This window comes from Myotis myotis, unplaced genomic scaffold (genome assembly GCF_014108235.1).
Source record: "Myotis myotis isolate mMyoMyo1 unplaced genomic scaffold, mMyoMyo1.p scaffold_m19_p_2, whole genome shotgun sequence".
In the NCBI taxonomy this organism is placed as follows: Eukaryota; Metazoa; Chordata; class Mammalia; order Chiroptera; family Vespertilionidae; genus Myotis; species Myotis myotis.
The window spans coordinates 26,957,094-26,973,592 of record NW_023416324.1 but is presented as its reverse complement, the minus strand read 5'-3'; the positions used below and the strand labels follow the sequence as shown (position 1 = coordinate 26,973,592).

Below are 16,499 nucleotides of genomic sequence, written 5' to 3'. Positions count from 1 at the left end.
GTCAGTGAAGAGATAAAGAAGGAGGGGGTCACAAGATGTGCCTTTAAAGGCACGGAACCAACTGCCGGGGTCCAACCCCAGCAGGTCCAGGGGTTCCCAAAGGCGTAGACGGAGTCGGCGAAAAAGGAAGGACACGGAGACAGTGTTCAGTTGATCAGCAGCCTAGCCAGGATCTCCAGCCAAGTTCTGGTTAGGATCTCCAGCCAGGTTCTGTGTCCATGTTCTCTTGCTAGGTTCTCCAGGTTCTCCAGTCAGGTTCTGTAGCCATGTTCCCTCGCTAGGTTCTCCAGCCAGGTTCAGTCACCAGGTTCTAGTCAGGTTCTCTTGCCAATTTCTGTAGTCAGGTTCAGTCCAGGATCTTTTGCCATGTTCTCTCCAGCGAAGTTCTTCTGTCTCTAGGGAACGTTCTGTGTAGGTTCTGTGCCTAGGTTCTGTGTCTCTTGGTTCTGTCTTCTAAGTTCTGTCTCTCACTGTCTTGTTATATCTGTATTTATACCAGTTGATTCAATCCTATCAATCTCTATTACAAAGGTTAGGGCGTTTCTTATCTCCATTCCAGGGAGTAAAGATTATGTAGCTTAAGCATGATTGTTCGTAGTTAAAGTGATTAATTACCCGCCTGGCACTTAGTTGAGGGGTTTTATTCCCTCCCTAACTTCAGGGGAAAATCCCTACCTGGGGAAACAACCTTTCTCAGAGACCTTGGTTAAAACACATAGTGCCAAGAAGGTGAGCAAACATATTAAGAACAGTATGCCATATATGCCAGGTCCCTTGAAACAGCAAGCATGGACCGGCTCCCGGCAACCAACTTTTTTTTTTTTAATATATTTTATTGATTTTTTACAGAGAGGAAGGGAGAGAGATAGAGAGTTAGAAACATCGATGAGAGAGAAACATCGATCAGCTGCCTCCTGCACATCTCCTACTGGGGATATGCCCACAACCCAGGTACATGCCCTTGACTGGAATCGAACCTGGGACCTTTTAGTCCGCAGGCCGACGCTCTATCCACTGAGCCAAACCGGTTTCGGCACGGAACCAACTTTTTAAGGAGCTTTAATTTGCAGTGGAGCCAGTTGCCTGGTGAATAGGTGCTTAATGAGCTCTCCCCCAGTACCATGAGGGTCCAGTAGTTTGGAGAAACTCCTCCTGGCAGCCTCTCCCCATGATCCTCGACCTCTCTCCCATACCCGATGATCCTCAACCTTTAACCATCCATTCCTTCTTTTGCAGATTGCCATGATCTCACCAGGCATAAGCTCCTGTGAATATACTTTAAATACACTAAGATACGCAGACAGGTACCAGTACCTATGGCCCTGTGGGATGGGAGCAGGATGTGGGAGAGGAGAAGGGAATGGCAGTGATGGAAGAGGGAGGAGGCTCTGGGACTCAGTGCTTACTGTTTACTCTTCCATGATTCAGAGAACCTGAGGTTCGGGAATTCTGACAGGATGCTAGAAGGTCTGTCCCAATCCCCTCCAGGCCTTGTAGGGAGTCAGCATGCATGAGGGTCTTTTCCTAGGCCAGAGGCAAAGCTGCTGCTCCATCCCCTTAAAGCCTCAAGGCTGGCTCTGACCAGTTTGGCTCAGTGGATAGAGCGTCGGCCTGTGGACTGAAGGGTCCCAGGTTCGATTCCAGTCAAGGGCATGTACCTTGGTTGCGGGCACATCCCCTGTGGGGAGTATGCAGGAGGCAGCTGATCAGTGTTTCTCTCTCATTGATGTTTCTTAACTCTCTATCCCTCTCCCTTCCTCTCTGTAAAAAATGAATAAAATATACTTTAAAAAAAAAAAGCCTCAAGGCTGGTGGTCTTAAGTGGTACAGCACTCTTGTGAGTGCCAACAAGGTTGCTATGGGATCAGAAACCTTCTTGTTTCCTCAGGGTCAAGGAGCTGAGCCCCCACAGCGGGCCCAGTGGGGAGCAGCCAATTCAAATGGAAACAGAAGAGACAGAAGCCAGCTCTCAGGAGTCTCTGATCACAAGCAACGTAAGGGGCAGGGTGGGGCCTAGCAAGACAGAAACATGGCCTGCTGAGATGGGAACTGGGCCATACTCTTGCGTGTCTCCTTTTAGCTTTCCAAGGAAGAAGAGGAACTGTCTTCCCAGATGTCCAGCTTTAATGAAGCCATGACTCAGATCAGGGAGCTGGAGGAGAGGGCCATTGAAGAGCTCAAGGAGATCGTCCAGGTGGGCAGCTGGCGCTGGCATATCAACCCCAGCACAGGCCCGCCGCTGTGCTCAGCACCATTGCCTGAGTGTGACCTGGGCTTTGCTTCCACAGGTCTTCAGGTTGGCATGGCAAGAGGCAGCCCTCCACCCTAGCATTCCTTAATTCTTTACCTATTCACTCATCCATTCTTCTAGGTCAGCTAATACCACACCCTCTTCCTTAGCCTGGCACACAAGCTTTCCTCCATCCTAGCCGGAGCTAGTCTCTCTCCACCATGCTCCTAATTGGGGGTTTTGGAGGGAAATTAATATGCAGGGACCTTGTTATTCAGTGAATGTTCGGTGAGTACTTTCTGTATGCCAGCTCCTGTACTGCGACCAAGGATCAAAAACATAAAGTATGGATAGTAGGCCCTGAAGCAAGACTTGTTCAGCCCTGATTATTTTATTTATAAGTGATTTCCTTGTGAAAGTCATTTAGCCTCAGTTTCTTCATCCTTAAGATGGCTAAGACAGGATGGTTTTGTCTGAGGGTTAAATGATGTGCATTTATTTATTTTTAATCCTCACCCAAGGATATTTTTCATTGACTTTTAGAGAGCGGGGGAGAGACAGAGAGAAAGAAACATCGATGTGAGAGAGAGATATCCATTGGTTCCTCCCACCTGTGCCCCAAACCAGGGTTGGGGATCTGGGGATTGAGCCTGCAACAGAGGTACCTGCTCTTGACTGGAATCGAACCAGGGACCCTTTAGTCTGCGGGTCGGCGCTGTATTCACTGAGCCAAATTTGCTAATGTGCTTTTAAAGTGCTCAGCAGCCTGGCTGGCATGGCTCAGTGGTTGAGTGTCGACCTATGAACCAGGAAGTCACAGTTCAATTCCTGGTCAGGGCACATGCTGGGTTGTAGCCTTGATCTCCAATAGGGGGCGTGCAGGAGACAGCCAATCAATGATTCTCATCACTGATGTTTCTATCTCTCTCTCTCTCTCTTCCTCTCTGAAATCAAAAATATATTTTAAAAAAAGGAAGCACTCAGCAGTGCCCAGCATGTGGTCAGTGTTTAGTGAGTGACAGGTACTAGCACTGCCATGACGCCCACTGAGGAAGAGCGGGTGGAGGGGAGAGGCCCGAAAGTGCACCGTAACGGGGCCCTTGGTGCAGAGCAGGAAGGAAGAGCTTGAGGCCCTTGGAAGGGAAGAGGGAACGTGAAAGATCATTGCTTAGGCATGGCCTCCCTCCCTCGAGTACTCAGGGGTACAAATGTTTAAAAGGACATGGGCCCTAACCGGTTTGGCTCAGTGGATAGAGCATCAGCCTGTGGACTCAAGGGTCCCAGGTTCAATTCCGGTCAAGGGCGTGTACCTTGGTTGCGGGCACGGCCCCAGTGGGGAGTGTGCAGGAGGCAGCTGATCGATGTTTCTAACTCTCTATCCCTCTCCCTTCCTCTCTGTAAAAAAATCAATAAAATATATTTTAAAAATAAATAAATAAAAGGACATGGTACTTTCATGAAGAATGAGAAGTTTGCTCTGGTCAGCAAAAGGTGTGAGCTGATGATGAAGGGAAATTAAGCTGTGGATAGGTCAGCAGGGGCTTGATGCTAAAGGGCCTTATGGTTCAGACCAGAGGCCTAGATTTTGTTAGGAGGGCAGTGTATGCCTCTGAAGGGAGTTTCACAGAGTGGTGCCAAGGTCATATCAGAGCTTTGGGTACATCACTGTACCCACCGTGTGAAGCCTGGTTTGCGAACGGGGGGAGTAAGTAGAGGCACTTAGGAGTTGAGAGCCATTAGGAGATTGTTGGAAAAAGATGTTGGTGCCTAGACTGAGTGTGGCAATGGCCATGAGATTCAAGAACTATTAAAGGGTGGACTTGGTAGGATTTGGGGACAAGCAGGGTGAAAGTAAAGTTGTTCAGATTTCTGGCTTGAGCATCAAGACAAATGATAACATTCATTTGGTATAAGGGACAGGGACAAGTTTGGGACATGGAAGAGGAAGAATTGAGTCTGGGGACTTCTGCAGGAGGGTCAGGAGGCAGGGTGTGGGCCATCTGGAGGAATGGCCATCTGCACTGCAGTTAGGAATGATTTGCTAAATTGGTTTGGTCATTGTTTGAACCGGCAAGGTGCTCCCTGTGTCATTGCAGCAAGTGCCAAGCTGGCTTGAGCTCTCCGAGATGACCGAGCAGCCCGACTACGATCTGGAGACTTTTGTGAACAAGACAGAGTCTGCCCTGGCCCAGCAAGCCAAGCACTTCTCAGCCCTGCAAGGTGGGTGCAGCTGGATGGGGAGCTGCAGGGTGGGGTCTTTGCAGGTGATGGCAGCTCTGCCCTGAGGGAGTGGGGCTCTGAGACACCCTCTAACCCTTAGTGTACCACCTCTCTCCTTCCTTCCAGATGACATCAAGGCCTTACGCTTGGCCATGCAGATGGAAGAACAGGCCAGCAAACAAATAAGCAGCAAGAAACGGCCCCAGTGACGACTGCAAATAAAGATATTTGGTGTCACACCCAGCCTTTTCACCACCCCACTTCTCCCCAGTGAACTGTGGGCACCTGGTTCTGAGCTCAGACAGGCTTTGGTAAATGCCAAGTATTGGGGCATCAGAGCCAGGGCAGCTGGGGAGATCAGAGTGACATGGGACGCTACTTTCCTTCCTCCATTGTAGTCCTGAAGGGAGCAAGGATGAGAAGAGGGAACTTTTAACTACCCTGTGTGGCCCTTCTTTCCAAGTGGGGAAGGCTCGTTGGCATAGAGCTTTCTCTTGGTCAGCATTCTGCCTGCGTGGACTGGCTGCCGGCGGCTGTGACCTGCCATCCTTGGTCTGGGCACTAAAGTGTCTCATACTTTTAAACCTCTTCGTTCCTTGCTTTGCTGTTTTAAGGTCTAAGAGGATCCCTGTTGTTTTTTGTTTTGTGGTTATACATTGTGTCTAACAATAAAGAAAGAGGAAAAAATCAGCCTGTTGTGTGGTATGTGTGAAGGGCCTGGAGTGTGTCTGAACCTTCTGGGACTAAGGACACTACTGCAACTCTGGGCAGTGCTGATTCTGGGAGACCAAATCCACACCTGCAGATGGCCTGGTTCATATGTTGATACTCAACCACTGAGCCACACTGGTTGGGCCCAATACATTTTTGAATAGAAGTGGCCAGGGTGGACATCCTTGTTTTATTTCTGATCATTAAGGATAATATAAGCTGTGGAGTTTTGTAGATGGCCTTTATCAGGTGGAGGAAGTCACTTCTGTTTCTAGTTTGTAGAGTATTTTTATCATGAAAGTGTATTAAGTTTTATAGATTTTTTTCTGTGTTTTCCCCTTTATTCCATCAATATAGTATATTAATTTATTTTCAAATGTGAAACCAACCTTGCAAATCTGGGATAAATCCCACTTGCTTATGGTATATAGTGTTTTTTCCTTTTTTAAAAATGTTTTTTATTGAGTTTTAGAGAAGGAGAGAGAGGGAGGAAGGGAGAGGAAAAAGAAACATTGATCAGTTGCCTCCTGTACACACCCGACTGGGAACTGAATCTACACCTGGGCATGTGCCCTGAACAGTAATCAAACCAGCAACCTTTCAGTGCATGGGATGGATGATGCTCAACCAACTGAGCCACACAGGCCAAGGCATGATGTATAGCTTTTTTTGTTGTTAATCCTCACCCAAGGATATTTTTTTCCATTGATTTTTAGAACGTGAAAGGGAGGGAGGGAGGAAGAGAGAGAGAAACATCAGTGTAAGAGAGACACAGATTGGTTGCCTCCTGCATCAGTCTTGAGTAGGGGCAGGGGTTGATTCTGCAACCCAGGTACATGCCCTTGACCAGGAATTGAACTCATGACCCTTAGGTGCCTGGGCCAATGCTCTTACCATTTAGATACATGGGCCACAATGGTACATAGCTTTTAATTCCTGTTTGTGCAGAGCTTCAAGGTCAGCCATATCTCACTGATAGTAGGGTCTTTTCAGGTCTTATCTGGCTTGGCATACACTCAGCCCTGCATATGTGCATGGCCTTCTAACTTCCCAGGAATATGTAAGTTTTTCAAATCCCTTCATTGCACTGTTTTTCCTTGTAAGTGGGTTTTGGGGTTTATGGGGTTTTTGGTCAGCCTCTTATTAGCCCCAACTAGTAGTGCTGCCTCAGGCATCTGTGTTGCTCATGTGTAGGCACCCACAAAATGATAGGAGTAGTACTAGAAAAAGTATCAGTGAGTCAGGATTTAAAATCTTCCAGGCATAAGTTGGTAAGAACCAGCATTTATGGATAACTGCAGTAAAGAGGGGTTGTGAATGTTAAAGTCTTATAGCATAAAATTCAAAGTTTGTGGTTTTTAGAGAAGATAGAGTAAGGATGGCCTAAAATTGGCAAAGACCATGGAGCATACCTCTCTCCCATCTAGAGAACCAGAGTGTAGTCATCTTCCACTTGAGAAAGGTTGACCAGAAAAAGTCTTCTGAGATAATCGGGTTTCTGTTAGAAAGCAGAGGAAACATTCAGAAGGCAAAATTTAGAGAAGAGGTTGAAGACAAAGAGGATTTTTTCCTGGTGAATGACACACGACATACTGGTAAGATTGTAGGAACTGGATGCTGAGAAATCTGTATAAATATATATTTACCTGCCTCAGGATTTGAATGTGGGTAGTAGCGCCCTAGCCACTTTGGCTCACTGGATAGAGCACAGGCCTGTGGACTGAAGGGTCCCGGGTTTGATTCTGGTCAAGGGCACATGCCCACGTTGCAGGCTCAACCCCCAGAAGGGGGCATGCAGGAGGCAACCAGTCAATGATTTTTTCTCTCATCGTTGATCTTTCTCTCTCTCCCTCTCCCTTTCTCTCTGAAATCAATAAAAATATATTTCTAAAAAATAATAGAGTGAAATAAGAAAACCACCTCTTTGGCAACTTAAATGCCATTAGCTTCCTAATCCCAAGATTTACATTCATTACAAATTTAATATGAAATAGAAAATATATTTATTATTTTTTAAAATATATTTTATTGATTTTCTACAGAGAGGAAGGGAAAGAGATAGAGATGAGAGAGAAACATCGATCAGCCGCCTCCCGCACATCTCCCACTGGAGATGTGCCCGCAACCCAGATACATACCCTTGACTGGAATCGAACCTGGGACCCTTCAGTCCGCAGGCCTACGCTCTATCCACTGAGCCAAACAGGTTTCGGCAGAAAATATATTTTAAAAAAGAAGGTGGGTGATAGTTATTATTTGGGGAGATAACTTTTTAAAATATATTTTTATTGATTTCAGAGAGGAAGGGAGAGGGAGAAAGAGAAACATCAATGATGAGAAAGAATCATTGATCAGCTGCCACCTGCACGCCTCACACTGGGGACCAAACCTGCTACCTGGGCATGTGCCCTGACCTGGAATGGAACCATGGCCTCTTGGTTCATAGGTCAGTGCTCAACCACTGAACCACACCAGTCAGGCAAGAGATAATTTTTCAAGGTAACTAATGAAAAAAAGGGCCAAAGCCATAATATGATCACTCATGGTCTCAAAGCAAATGGAGTAGTGTCCAGGAGAGGATATTGAGGGAAGCAGAAGAGAGGCTCTCTCCAGGATGACATGAAATTACACAGCCCCTATTCCTGGGTCTTCCAGTTCCTGGTAAGAAATTTAGATTTTATTCTACAGGGTCATGGGCAAGGAATGTCACCAACTCTCCAATCCCAGGGCCCTTGACAGTCACACCCACCATGGCCACAGCCCACACCCAAAACATTTATCTAGCCTGGGACATTTCTGGAAGCCTACCCTCAAGGCCAGTTTAGGGGTGCTGTAGTCCCCACAAAGGGACTCAGAACAGGAAAATCCACAACATGGGAGCACTGCATTGAAGCTGTTAGATCCTCAAAACCAGGCTTCAGGCCATGATATCCTTTCACCCCAGGGCCCACAGTTTGTCTAAGACACCTCTCCACTGACCATGCAGGGTCAAACTCATTTCATGGTGACACATACACACCCCACATACACCAAAGGGGGGAAAATAAATTTAGATTTTATTCTGAATGTGCTGGAAGCCAGTATGAGATTGAAGATACAGAAGAAAGGGATGATGTTGAGAGAATCCCTTCCAATGAATGAGATAGTATGGAGCCAACTATAAAAGGGCCTATAAATAAAGCAGTTTATTCCTTAAAAAAACAAAACTGCCCTCTGCTCTGTGTCCTCTTCAGTCACACCCCTTCAAACTTTCAAAACAATTATCTACACATATTGTATTTTTTAAATTTCCCCTTGTTTCAAGTTTTTGGAAAAACTAATCAAGTTTTGTCCACTTCACTGCACAGAAATTGCTCTTGCCAATGCCACTCAACAATCCAATAATCACTCTTTAGTCTTCCTTTTAACTAGACATCATAGTAGCATGAGACCATGACATGACCCTCACCCAGTGCTGTCACCCTAATTGCTCCTTCTGGCTCCCTTGCAAGCCTCTCTTCTCTACCTGGCCTTAAATGTTGCCATTCCTCAAGCCTTGGCCCTAGGCCCTCTTCTTCTATTTCTTTATACCAGAGGTTGGCATACTACTGTGTACTGATGGAACCCAAGAGCTTACTGGTTTTTGTTTGTTTGAAAAAAAATTCAAAAGCATAGTATTTCTAACAAATGAATCCCAGTATCCATAAAGTTTTATTGGCACACAGCCATATCCATTTGTCTACCTTTGTCTATGGCTGCCTTCACACTACAATAGCAAAGCTGACACAGAAACTATAGCCCACAAAGCCTAAAGTATTTACTTACCTTTTACAAGAAAAGTTTGCCTTATGCTGTCTCCCTAGATTACTATATTCATTCTGGCAGCATTAATTACCATTTATAAACCAATGATTCCCAAAAGATCCTCTGTCCAGATCTCTTCCATAAGGATGACCAGACATGAACATTCAGCTGCCTGTGTCAGGGAGAGGGAGAATTCCCTTTTACTTTTAGTTCTTACGGCTGGACTAGTAACAAGAGTAAAATTGACATAACACTGGATTAACAGAAAAAATCTATTTACATGTGTACATGGAGAATCACAATATGATGGTCAGATAATAAAATGAGGCTTCAATAAATTATCAAACAAGGCATCTTTTAATATTTTTTAGACAATAAATTTGTGAGAAACTAACAGGACAAAGAAAGTCAGTGCTCATAAGAAATCTAAGCAAGGTTTGGGCTTGAGTAGTAAATCAGTAAAGGCTAATGCTTGTTTCTACAGACTGGTCAGTTCTGAGCTACTTAACTCTTATCAGTAAGGGGTTTCTCTCCCAGCTGGTGTGGCTCAGTGTCCGCCCATGAACCAGGAGGTCACGGTTGATTCCCAGTCACGGCAGGTGCCTGGGTTATGGGTTCGATCCCCAGTGGGGGCCAGCAGGAGGCAGCCGATCAATGATTCTCTATCATTGATGTTTCTCTCTCTCTCTGAAATCAATAAAACATATTAAAAACTAAATAAGGTGTGTCTTCCATGTGCAGGGAGGACACTTTCACATGGGAGATTTATTTTCTGCATGTAAGGAGACAATGGAAAGTCAGGTGCCCTTCTGTTTCTCAAGTATCTAATTAACCGATATGCCATTATGTGATATTTTGGGGTGGCCTGTCTCAGGCCTCAACACTGCCATTCTCACTTACATGAGTCACCAAGCTCCTACCTAAGCCTACTCCACTTCAACAAAAATAGTACCAATACTCATCCAGTTGGTCAAGTGAATTACTGAAAATCCTTGACACACCTCCCTCTCCCTAAACCCCAACATCCAATTTCTCCCCAAACCCTTCAAAACAAAACCCAAGCTCATCCCTCCTTTCCATCTCTACTGCCTTTCACCCTTTCCCAACGCCCCACATCTCATCCTGGCCACTGCAAAAGCTTCCAAAATGCATCGTCTCAAAGGGCAAACGGCCAGGCTACTCCCCACGCCCCCTCGGCCGTGCCCGAGGCTGGGTACAGCCTCACCCTCCACCTCAGCTCACAGCTCGCCGAGCCGCGAGACTCCCAGCCTCAGGCGGTCCCCAGCGCCCCCGCCCAGGGTCCCTCCCCAACCCCCTCCCCAGCGGCCCCTGCCCAATCCCCTCCCCAGCCTCCTCCCTAAAAACGCAAAGAATCACGGTCCGGTTTGTAAAACGTAGCCCCAGCCCCTCCATAATCCCCTCCCCAGGGCTTCAGAGCCCAGATTCCCCTTTTAGGAGGAAGGTCTCCTGCGGTCGCAGACACGTGGTAACTGCGGGGCACGTAGGACGCGGTCGCAAAACCGTCGTAACTGCCGGTTACTTTCTACGTTTGAGGGCGGGACTACGTTTTACAAACCGGACCGTGATTCTTTGCGTTTTCTCTTTCGTACCGGCGCCGAGCCATGGGTGAGTGTTGCTTGTGTTAAGGGCTGCGGTAGAGGAGCGCGTTCAATCCGGCGCCATCCTGCCTCGCAGCCAAGCTAGGAGGGTGGGCGCGCTGACCCTCGGCAACGAACAGCCATGAGGAAGTTTGTGCTCAGGTCTGTGCTGCCGCGGCCAGCGCTGGGGTCCGTGCCCGAGCCCGAGCCGGGGCTGCCAGCGGCACCAACATGGCTGCCGCGGGAGAGGGTGCAGGCTGGGCGGCGCGCGCATGATGACAGCCTAGGACTGCTGTGAAACGCCGATCTCGGTGGGGAAGCCAACCTTGGAGAGCTGAGCGTGCCGCCCGCCCTGCACGGGGTCTGGAGCTGGCTAGGGCTCCCCGCGAGCCAGTGGTTCAAGTTTCCGCACCCCGCACCCCCAAACAGGTATCTCTCGGGACAACTGGCACAAGCGCCGCAAGACCGGGGGCAAGAGGAAGCCCTACCACAAGAAGCGGAAATATGAGCTGGGACGCCCTGCCGCCAACACTAAGGTTTGTGCGGGGCCTCGCCGCCCGGGCGGTCGTCTCCGCGGTCGGGCCTGCACGTGGCTGTTGCATCGCGGGGTGGGCTCGTGACGTTTGGGCTGAGCGGCCCCGTCATGCTCCCTGTTGGGTAAACGCTAAAGAGGTTGCACGGAGACGGGCTGTGTGTGCGGAGTAAAGGGCTCCGCGCATGCTGGTTAGAAACCCGGTGTTTGTCGCGTGGACACTAGATTGGTTTTTTCTTGGAGGTGACCGAGTGATGAAAGCAGGATCCTCAGGCCTGGCGTGGCCGTCTTGGCCACTGTGTGCCCCTGGCCGATGCTGGGACTCGTCATAGTTACACTGACTGTTCCTCCGCGCGGCCGGGCCCGCCTTCCCCTCCGTCCTGCCGTCCTTCCTGACCCAGTGCCCGTCTCTCCCGTGTTTCCCAGATTGGACCCCGCCGCATACACACCGTCCGCGTGCGCGGCGGCAACAAGAAGTACCGGGCCCTGAGGCTGGACGTGGGCAACTTCTCCTGGGGCTCCGAGTGTGAGTGAGGCCCGGCGGGCGTGGGTGGGGACTCGCGCCTGCCTTCCTTCTGAGACGTGGTTCTAGGAGCTCCCCCAAGTGCCGTTAGCAGCAGGTCCAGGGCCGCCACCCAGGGACTGAAGTTTCTCCTGCAAAGACCCTAAGGCGGTGGTAACGAGCGCTTTCTCCAGCCTGTGCTCAGTCCTGTGGGCTCGGAGGGGCTGTGGAAGGGGAGCTGGTGCCCTGTGGCTGGGTAAAGGCTGAGTTCCCTTGCTTCTCCTCGGGCCGCGTTAAGGCTGGGATGGGGGGGGGCCAGGCCAGTTGGCCTTTGGTTGGCTCTGCTTGATTCTGAATTTCTCCTGCGAGCAGGTTGTACGCGCAAAACGAGGATTATTGATGTTGTCTACAACGCATCCAACAACGAGCTGGTCCGCACCAAGACCCTAGTGAAGAACTGCATCGTGCTGGTTGACAGCACACCGTACCGACAGTGGTACGAGTCCCACTACGCACTGCCCCTGGGCCGCAAGAAGGGGGCCAAGCTGGTGCGTGTTTGGGGAGCCAACCCCCTGTAGGGTGGGGGGGGGCCCGCCTGATTGATTCCAGCCTTCTTGTGATGAAATTCCGTCCAGTTCTGCTACTGAATGGAAAGAGAAGAAAGCCTTTAGTGCTGAGGAAGGCAGAAGTTGGGATGCGCGGGGTTCAAGGGTACCGTGACAGTCCTTCCTCATGTTGGAATTTGGGGACCCCCAGCTAACCCATCTTTGTCTCCTTTACTCAGACTCCTGAAGAGGAAGAGATTTTGAACAAAAAACGATCAAAGAAAATTCAGAAGAAATACGATGAGAGGAAAAAGAATGCCAAAATCAGCAGTCTTCTCGAGGAGCAGTTCCAGCAGGGCAAGCTGCTTGGTGAGATGGCTGTTGGTTGGGGTGGTGGGTCACGAGCGATGGTGTGCCCTCTGCGTTTTACCCTTGCCTCGGTCCTTTTGACTGCCAGCTATATAGTCTTCACCAGGATAGTTTAATAACAGCAGCATACAGATCACCATTTGGTCAACCCATCAGTGGGAAGCTAAAATCGGAAATGGTGGGCAGGGGTCCATAGGCCTGAGTGAGCAGTGTTCTGAGAAGTGAGTGTTCAGGCTAAGGGGACTGTCTCAGTGATGAAAACTTTGTCCAGTTCTGCTACTGACTTTAAGCGATGATAAAGTATATCTGAGGAGACAACAGGTTTCCTGCCTGCCCCCCCATGCCTGAACCAGTGTGCTTTTAAGGGCACGTAGTTACGGGTAGACCGTATTGCTCTCTTGCTAAGGACTACATACTCTCTCGGCAGCATGCATCGCTTCAAGACCAGGCCAGTGCGGCCGAGCAGATGGCTATGTGCTCGAGGGCAAGGAGCTGGAGTTCTATCTGAGGAAAATCAAGGCCCGGAAAGGCAAATGAGTCCTCTTCCCTTCTATCCTAGCCCGTGGAATAAAGGTGTCTATCCTAGGTCCTGTGTCCACATCTGAATATTTGATCAGCACGCCATTAGAGAACTCTGAATCCCTCTCCCTGGAGGGCTGTACTTCAATACAGTAGTGGGGCCCTGGGCAACATGGATCAGTGGTTAGAGCCTCAACCTGCACACTGATTACGTGTCAAGGGCACTTACCTGGGTTGCAGGTTCAATCCCCTAGGTCAGGGAACATGCAGAAGGCAGCCAATTAAAAATGTGTGTCTCACACTGATGTTCCCCTCTGTCCTCCCTCCCTTTCGTTCTAAAAATCAATGGGAAAAATGTTCTTAGGCGAGGATTTAAAAAATATGTATAGCAGGGGGAAAGTGACATATGGCTTGCTGGGCAAGCAAAGACCATATAAGGGAGGTATTACAGCACTAAGGCCCCACGGTATTGATGCTTTGACCGTGATAGTAACGTGAAGCAATATTGCTTCTAAAGTTGGCTCCTTTAGAGATCCTGTACCCCTTGAACCTTGAGTTTAACATGTTACGCGCCCAGCCTATTTTGTCTTCCAGATGGAAAGTATAGTGTCAGTCACTGGTGACTGACTGGGCCCTTAACGTCTTAATGGTCTAAAAAGATTTCTGCATTGTTGAGAGCAGGTTCTATTTTTCTCTTAAGCCCTAACCCCTCCCCCTAAAAAGTACGTTAGGTTGCCAGTGATGTTTTAGTTCAGAGAAACTATGAGAATCATCGATCAGCTGCCTCCTGCATGCCCCCTACTGGGGATTGAGCCCGCAACTTGGGCATGTGCCCTTGACCAGAATCAAACTGGTTACCCTTCGGTCTGCAAACTGATGCTCGTATCTATTGAGCCAAACCAGGTAGGGCTATCCACCAGCATTTAAGTGAAGTTTGGGTTTATCTTTCTGACTTGAGCTAACACAGACCTACTTGACACCTGCACTTTGATGTGAGCAGGTTCGTCTAATAGCAAATCTTCTTCAACCTGTTATGTCACCTTGACCATTCTGGTCACTTTTTTGTATCTTACTCGTTCTCAATGCTGCTTCTGCTGTCCCCAGTGCAACCCCAGCAGTCAGGTTATTTTAAAACATTGGGTTTTTAACAAAACCCCTTCCCATCTCAAAATCCTTACTACTGTGGAACTCAGTGTGACTGGTCCCTTCTCTATAGTGCCTACCATCTGGCTTTAATTTATGAACAGTTAAGATACCCACATGACTTTCTCCAGGTCTTTGCTCTGTCTAGTGCAGGAGTGGGCAAACTTTTTGACTCGAGGGCCACAATGGGTTCTTAAACTGGACCGGAGGGCCGGAACAAAAGCATGGATGGAGTGTTTGTGTGAACTAATATAAATTCAAAGTAAACATCATTACATAAAAGGGTATGGTCTTTTTTTTGTGTGTTTTTTTTTTTTTTTTTTTTTTAGTTTTTTTTTTTTTAGTTTTATTCATTTCAAATGGGCCGGATTTGCCCACGGCTGGTCTACTGAGTTCCCTGATCACAATTTTTAAAAATATGTTTTTATTGATTTTTAGGGAGAGAGGGATAGAGACAACCATCGATGAGAGCCCTAGCTAGTTTGACTCAGTGGATAGAGCATTGGTCAGCCCTGCAGACCGAAGGGTTCTGGATTCTATTCAGGTCAAGGGCACAAACCTTGGTTTCAGGCACCTTCTTGGCCCCCAGACCATTGTCAGGGCATGTGCGGGAAGCAGCCAATCTCTCACATCGATAGTTGTGTTTCCCTCTTTTTTCTACTCTGTAAAAATCAATGGAAAATATCCTCTGGTGAGGATTAAAAAGAAACATCAAGCTCTAGCCAGTTTCCGTCAACTTTAAATTGGGTCAGTCCTGCAGACTAAGAGGTCCCGGGTTCGATTGCGGCCAAGGGCGTGTGCCTGGGTTGCAGGTACATCCCCAGTGGAGGATGTGCAGGGGGCAGCTGATGAATGTTTCTCTCTCATCGATGTTTCTAACTCTATCTCTCTCCAATCCTCTGTAAAAAAATCAATAAAATATATTTTAAAAATAAATAAATTGGATCAGTGGATAGAGCATTGGCCTGCAGGACTTACAGTCCTGGATTCGTTGGGTTCAAGGGCACATGTCCCGGTTGTGGACTCAATCCCCAATAGGGGGCGTGCAGGAGGCAGCCAATCAATGATTCACCATTGATGTTTCCCTTCCTCTTTGAAATCAATAAAAATATATTTTTAAAAAATAATAAAAGAAGCATGTATTTTTCCATTAATAAAACATCGCTGAGAGAGAATCATTGATTGGCTGCCTCCTGCATGCACCCCACTGGGTATTGAGCCCGATACCTGGGCGTGTGAGCAACTTGGTTTCTGGGTTGATGCTCAACTGTTGAGCCACCCGGGTTAGGCTGATCACAGTTTGAAATTGCAGCCTCCTCCACACTGTTTTAACCGTTTTTCTCAGTCCTTTACGTGGCATATTTATTTGCTTATCTTTTTTTGTCCTCAAAATACAACTCAAGGAGCAGGGATATTTGTTTCCTGCTGTGTCTCCAGTATCTGGGAAAGTGCATGGCCATGTGCCACACACTCAAATATGTGCTAAATTAATGAGTTCCTGAAGACTGATCCAATTTATTTAAAGTTGATGGAAAGTGCAAATACATATTTTATGAGCCAAGTGAGTGCAAAATCCAATTGATTCATCAACTTGGCTAACTTGCAGAATTATGTGAACAGTCAATTGTGAAAGAGGAGCCCCCAAAACCAGGACAAAGATAAGTCAACCCAAACCTCTAAAACTGGTTCTCAACCTTCTGGCCCTTTAAATACAGTTCCTCATGTGACCCAACCATAAAATTATTTTCGTTGCTATTTCATAATTAATGTTGCTACTGTTACGAATCGTAATGTAAATATCTGATATGCAGGATGGTCTTAGGCGACCCCTCTGAAAGGGTTGTTCAACCGCCAAAGGGGTCGCGACCCACAGGTTGAGAACCACTGCTCTAAAATCTTACCATTGGCTCTGGGGAGACCTAGCCTCCACCTTCTTACCCAGTAAGAATCTTCGTGCACCAACTTAATAGTTACTGAGAGTGACACTCCACACTTTGCCTTTCCTCTCTTTGGGGAGTGGGGACGGAGGGAGGGGGAGTGGCTTCCAGTAAAGACCTGAAGACCTACTAGACACATTCAAAAAGCTATAAGCACTCCTTTGCCTTTTCTAACTTGAGCTCTGCAAGGCGTTGATCATCAATCTCCATCCCTTCCACTTCATCTGTCAGTAGGACCAATAGGTTCTAAGGAGCCTGCACTGTCTTCACAGATTAAGGTTCTTGCCCTGGAGCAAGGCTACCTCCCCCTGAAAACCCAGCAAAAACTCACACCTTCCTTAGTGAATGGCTATGTTGTGCTGTTGTCCATATTACAGATTTGGTCACGCAGCAGGAAAATAGCAAAACCA

The 16,499-nt window shown here is 47.9% G+C and overlaps 2 protein-coding genes and 5 non-coding genes across 19 annotated transcripts in view; 6 read left to right on the top strand and 1 right to left on the bottom strand.

Annotated features, from left to right (window-relative positions):
* Nucleotides 1-8,093, top strand: part of KIF2C (kinesin family member 2C) — a 29,477-nt gene extending 21,384 nt beyond the window's left edge. For 8 of the 13 annotated variants that reach the window (XM_036351178.1, XM_036351172.1, XM_036351174.1 and 5 more), the window contains 5 exons: nucleotides 1,237-1,304; nucleotides 1,889-1,994; nucleotides 2,081-2,296; nucleotides 4,327-4,450; nucleotides 4,577-5,127. In XM_036351178.1, coding sequence (XP_036207071.1) covers nucleotides 1,237-1,304; nucleotides 1,889-1,994; nucleotides 2,081-2,296; nucleotides 4,327-4,450; nucleotides 4,577-4,659 — 597 coding nt within the window. In that variant the 3' untranslated portion in view covers nucleotides 4,660-5,127. Of the gene's footprint in view, nucleotides 1-1,236; nucleotides 1,305-1,428; nucleotides 1,468-1,888; nucleotides 1,995-2,080; nucleotides 2,297-3,973; nucleotides 3,977-4,326; nucleotides 4,451-4,576; nucleotides 5,128-8,082 lie in introns of those variants that run through there. The other 5 variants (XM_036351179.1, XM_036351173.1, XM_036351182.1 and 2 more) reach the window with 4 other exon arrangements.
* A 2,327-nt stretch (nucleotides 8,094-10,420) lies between these two features.
* RPS8 (ribosomal protein S8) lies at nucleotides 10,421-13,076 on the top strand. Its single transcript, XM_036350870.1, has 6 exons — nucleotides 10,421-10,570; nucleotides 10,972-11,078; nucleotides 11,501-11,600; nucleotides 11,949-12,124; nucleotides 12,361-12,490; nucleotides 12,918-13,076. Exons 1-6 carry the CDS (start codon nucleotides 10,567-10,569, stop codon nucleotides 13,025-13,027), a joined length of 627 nt encoding a protein of 208 aa, XP_036206763.1. The 5' UTR covers nucleotides 10,421-10,566; the 3' UTR covers nucleotides 13,028-13,076.
* On the top strand, nucleotides 10,810-10,887 carry LOC118677938. The gene has a single exon (XR_004974643.1). It is a non-coding gene; the product is annotated as a small nucleolar RNA SNORD55/SNORD39 (small nucleolar RNA).
* LOC118677949 lies at nucleotides 11,319-11,421 on the top strand. Its single transcript, XR_004974652.1, has one exon. It is a non-coding gene; the product is annotated as a small nucleolar RNA SNORD46 (small nucleolar RNA).
* LOC118677948 lies at nucleotides 12,189-12,257 on the top strand. The gene has a single exon (XR_004974651.1). It is a non-coding gene; the product is annotated as a small nucleolar RNA SNORD38 (small nucleolar RNA).
* LOC118677947 lies at nucleotides 12,737-12,805 on the top strand. The gene has a single exon (XR_004974650.1). It is a non-coding gene; the product is annotated as a small nucleolar RNA SNORD38 (small nucleolar RNA).
* A 3,112-nt stretch (nucleotides 13,077-16,188) lies between the features above and the next one.
* On the bottom strand, nucleotides 16,189-16,248 carry LOC118677923. The gene has a single exon (XR_004974629.1). It is a non-coding gene; the product is annotated as a U7 small nuclear RNA (small nuclear RNA).
* Between the last annotated feature and the right edge of the window lie 251 nt (nucleotides 16,249-16,499).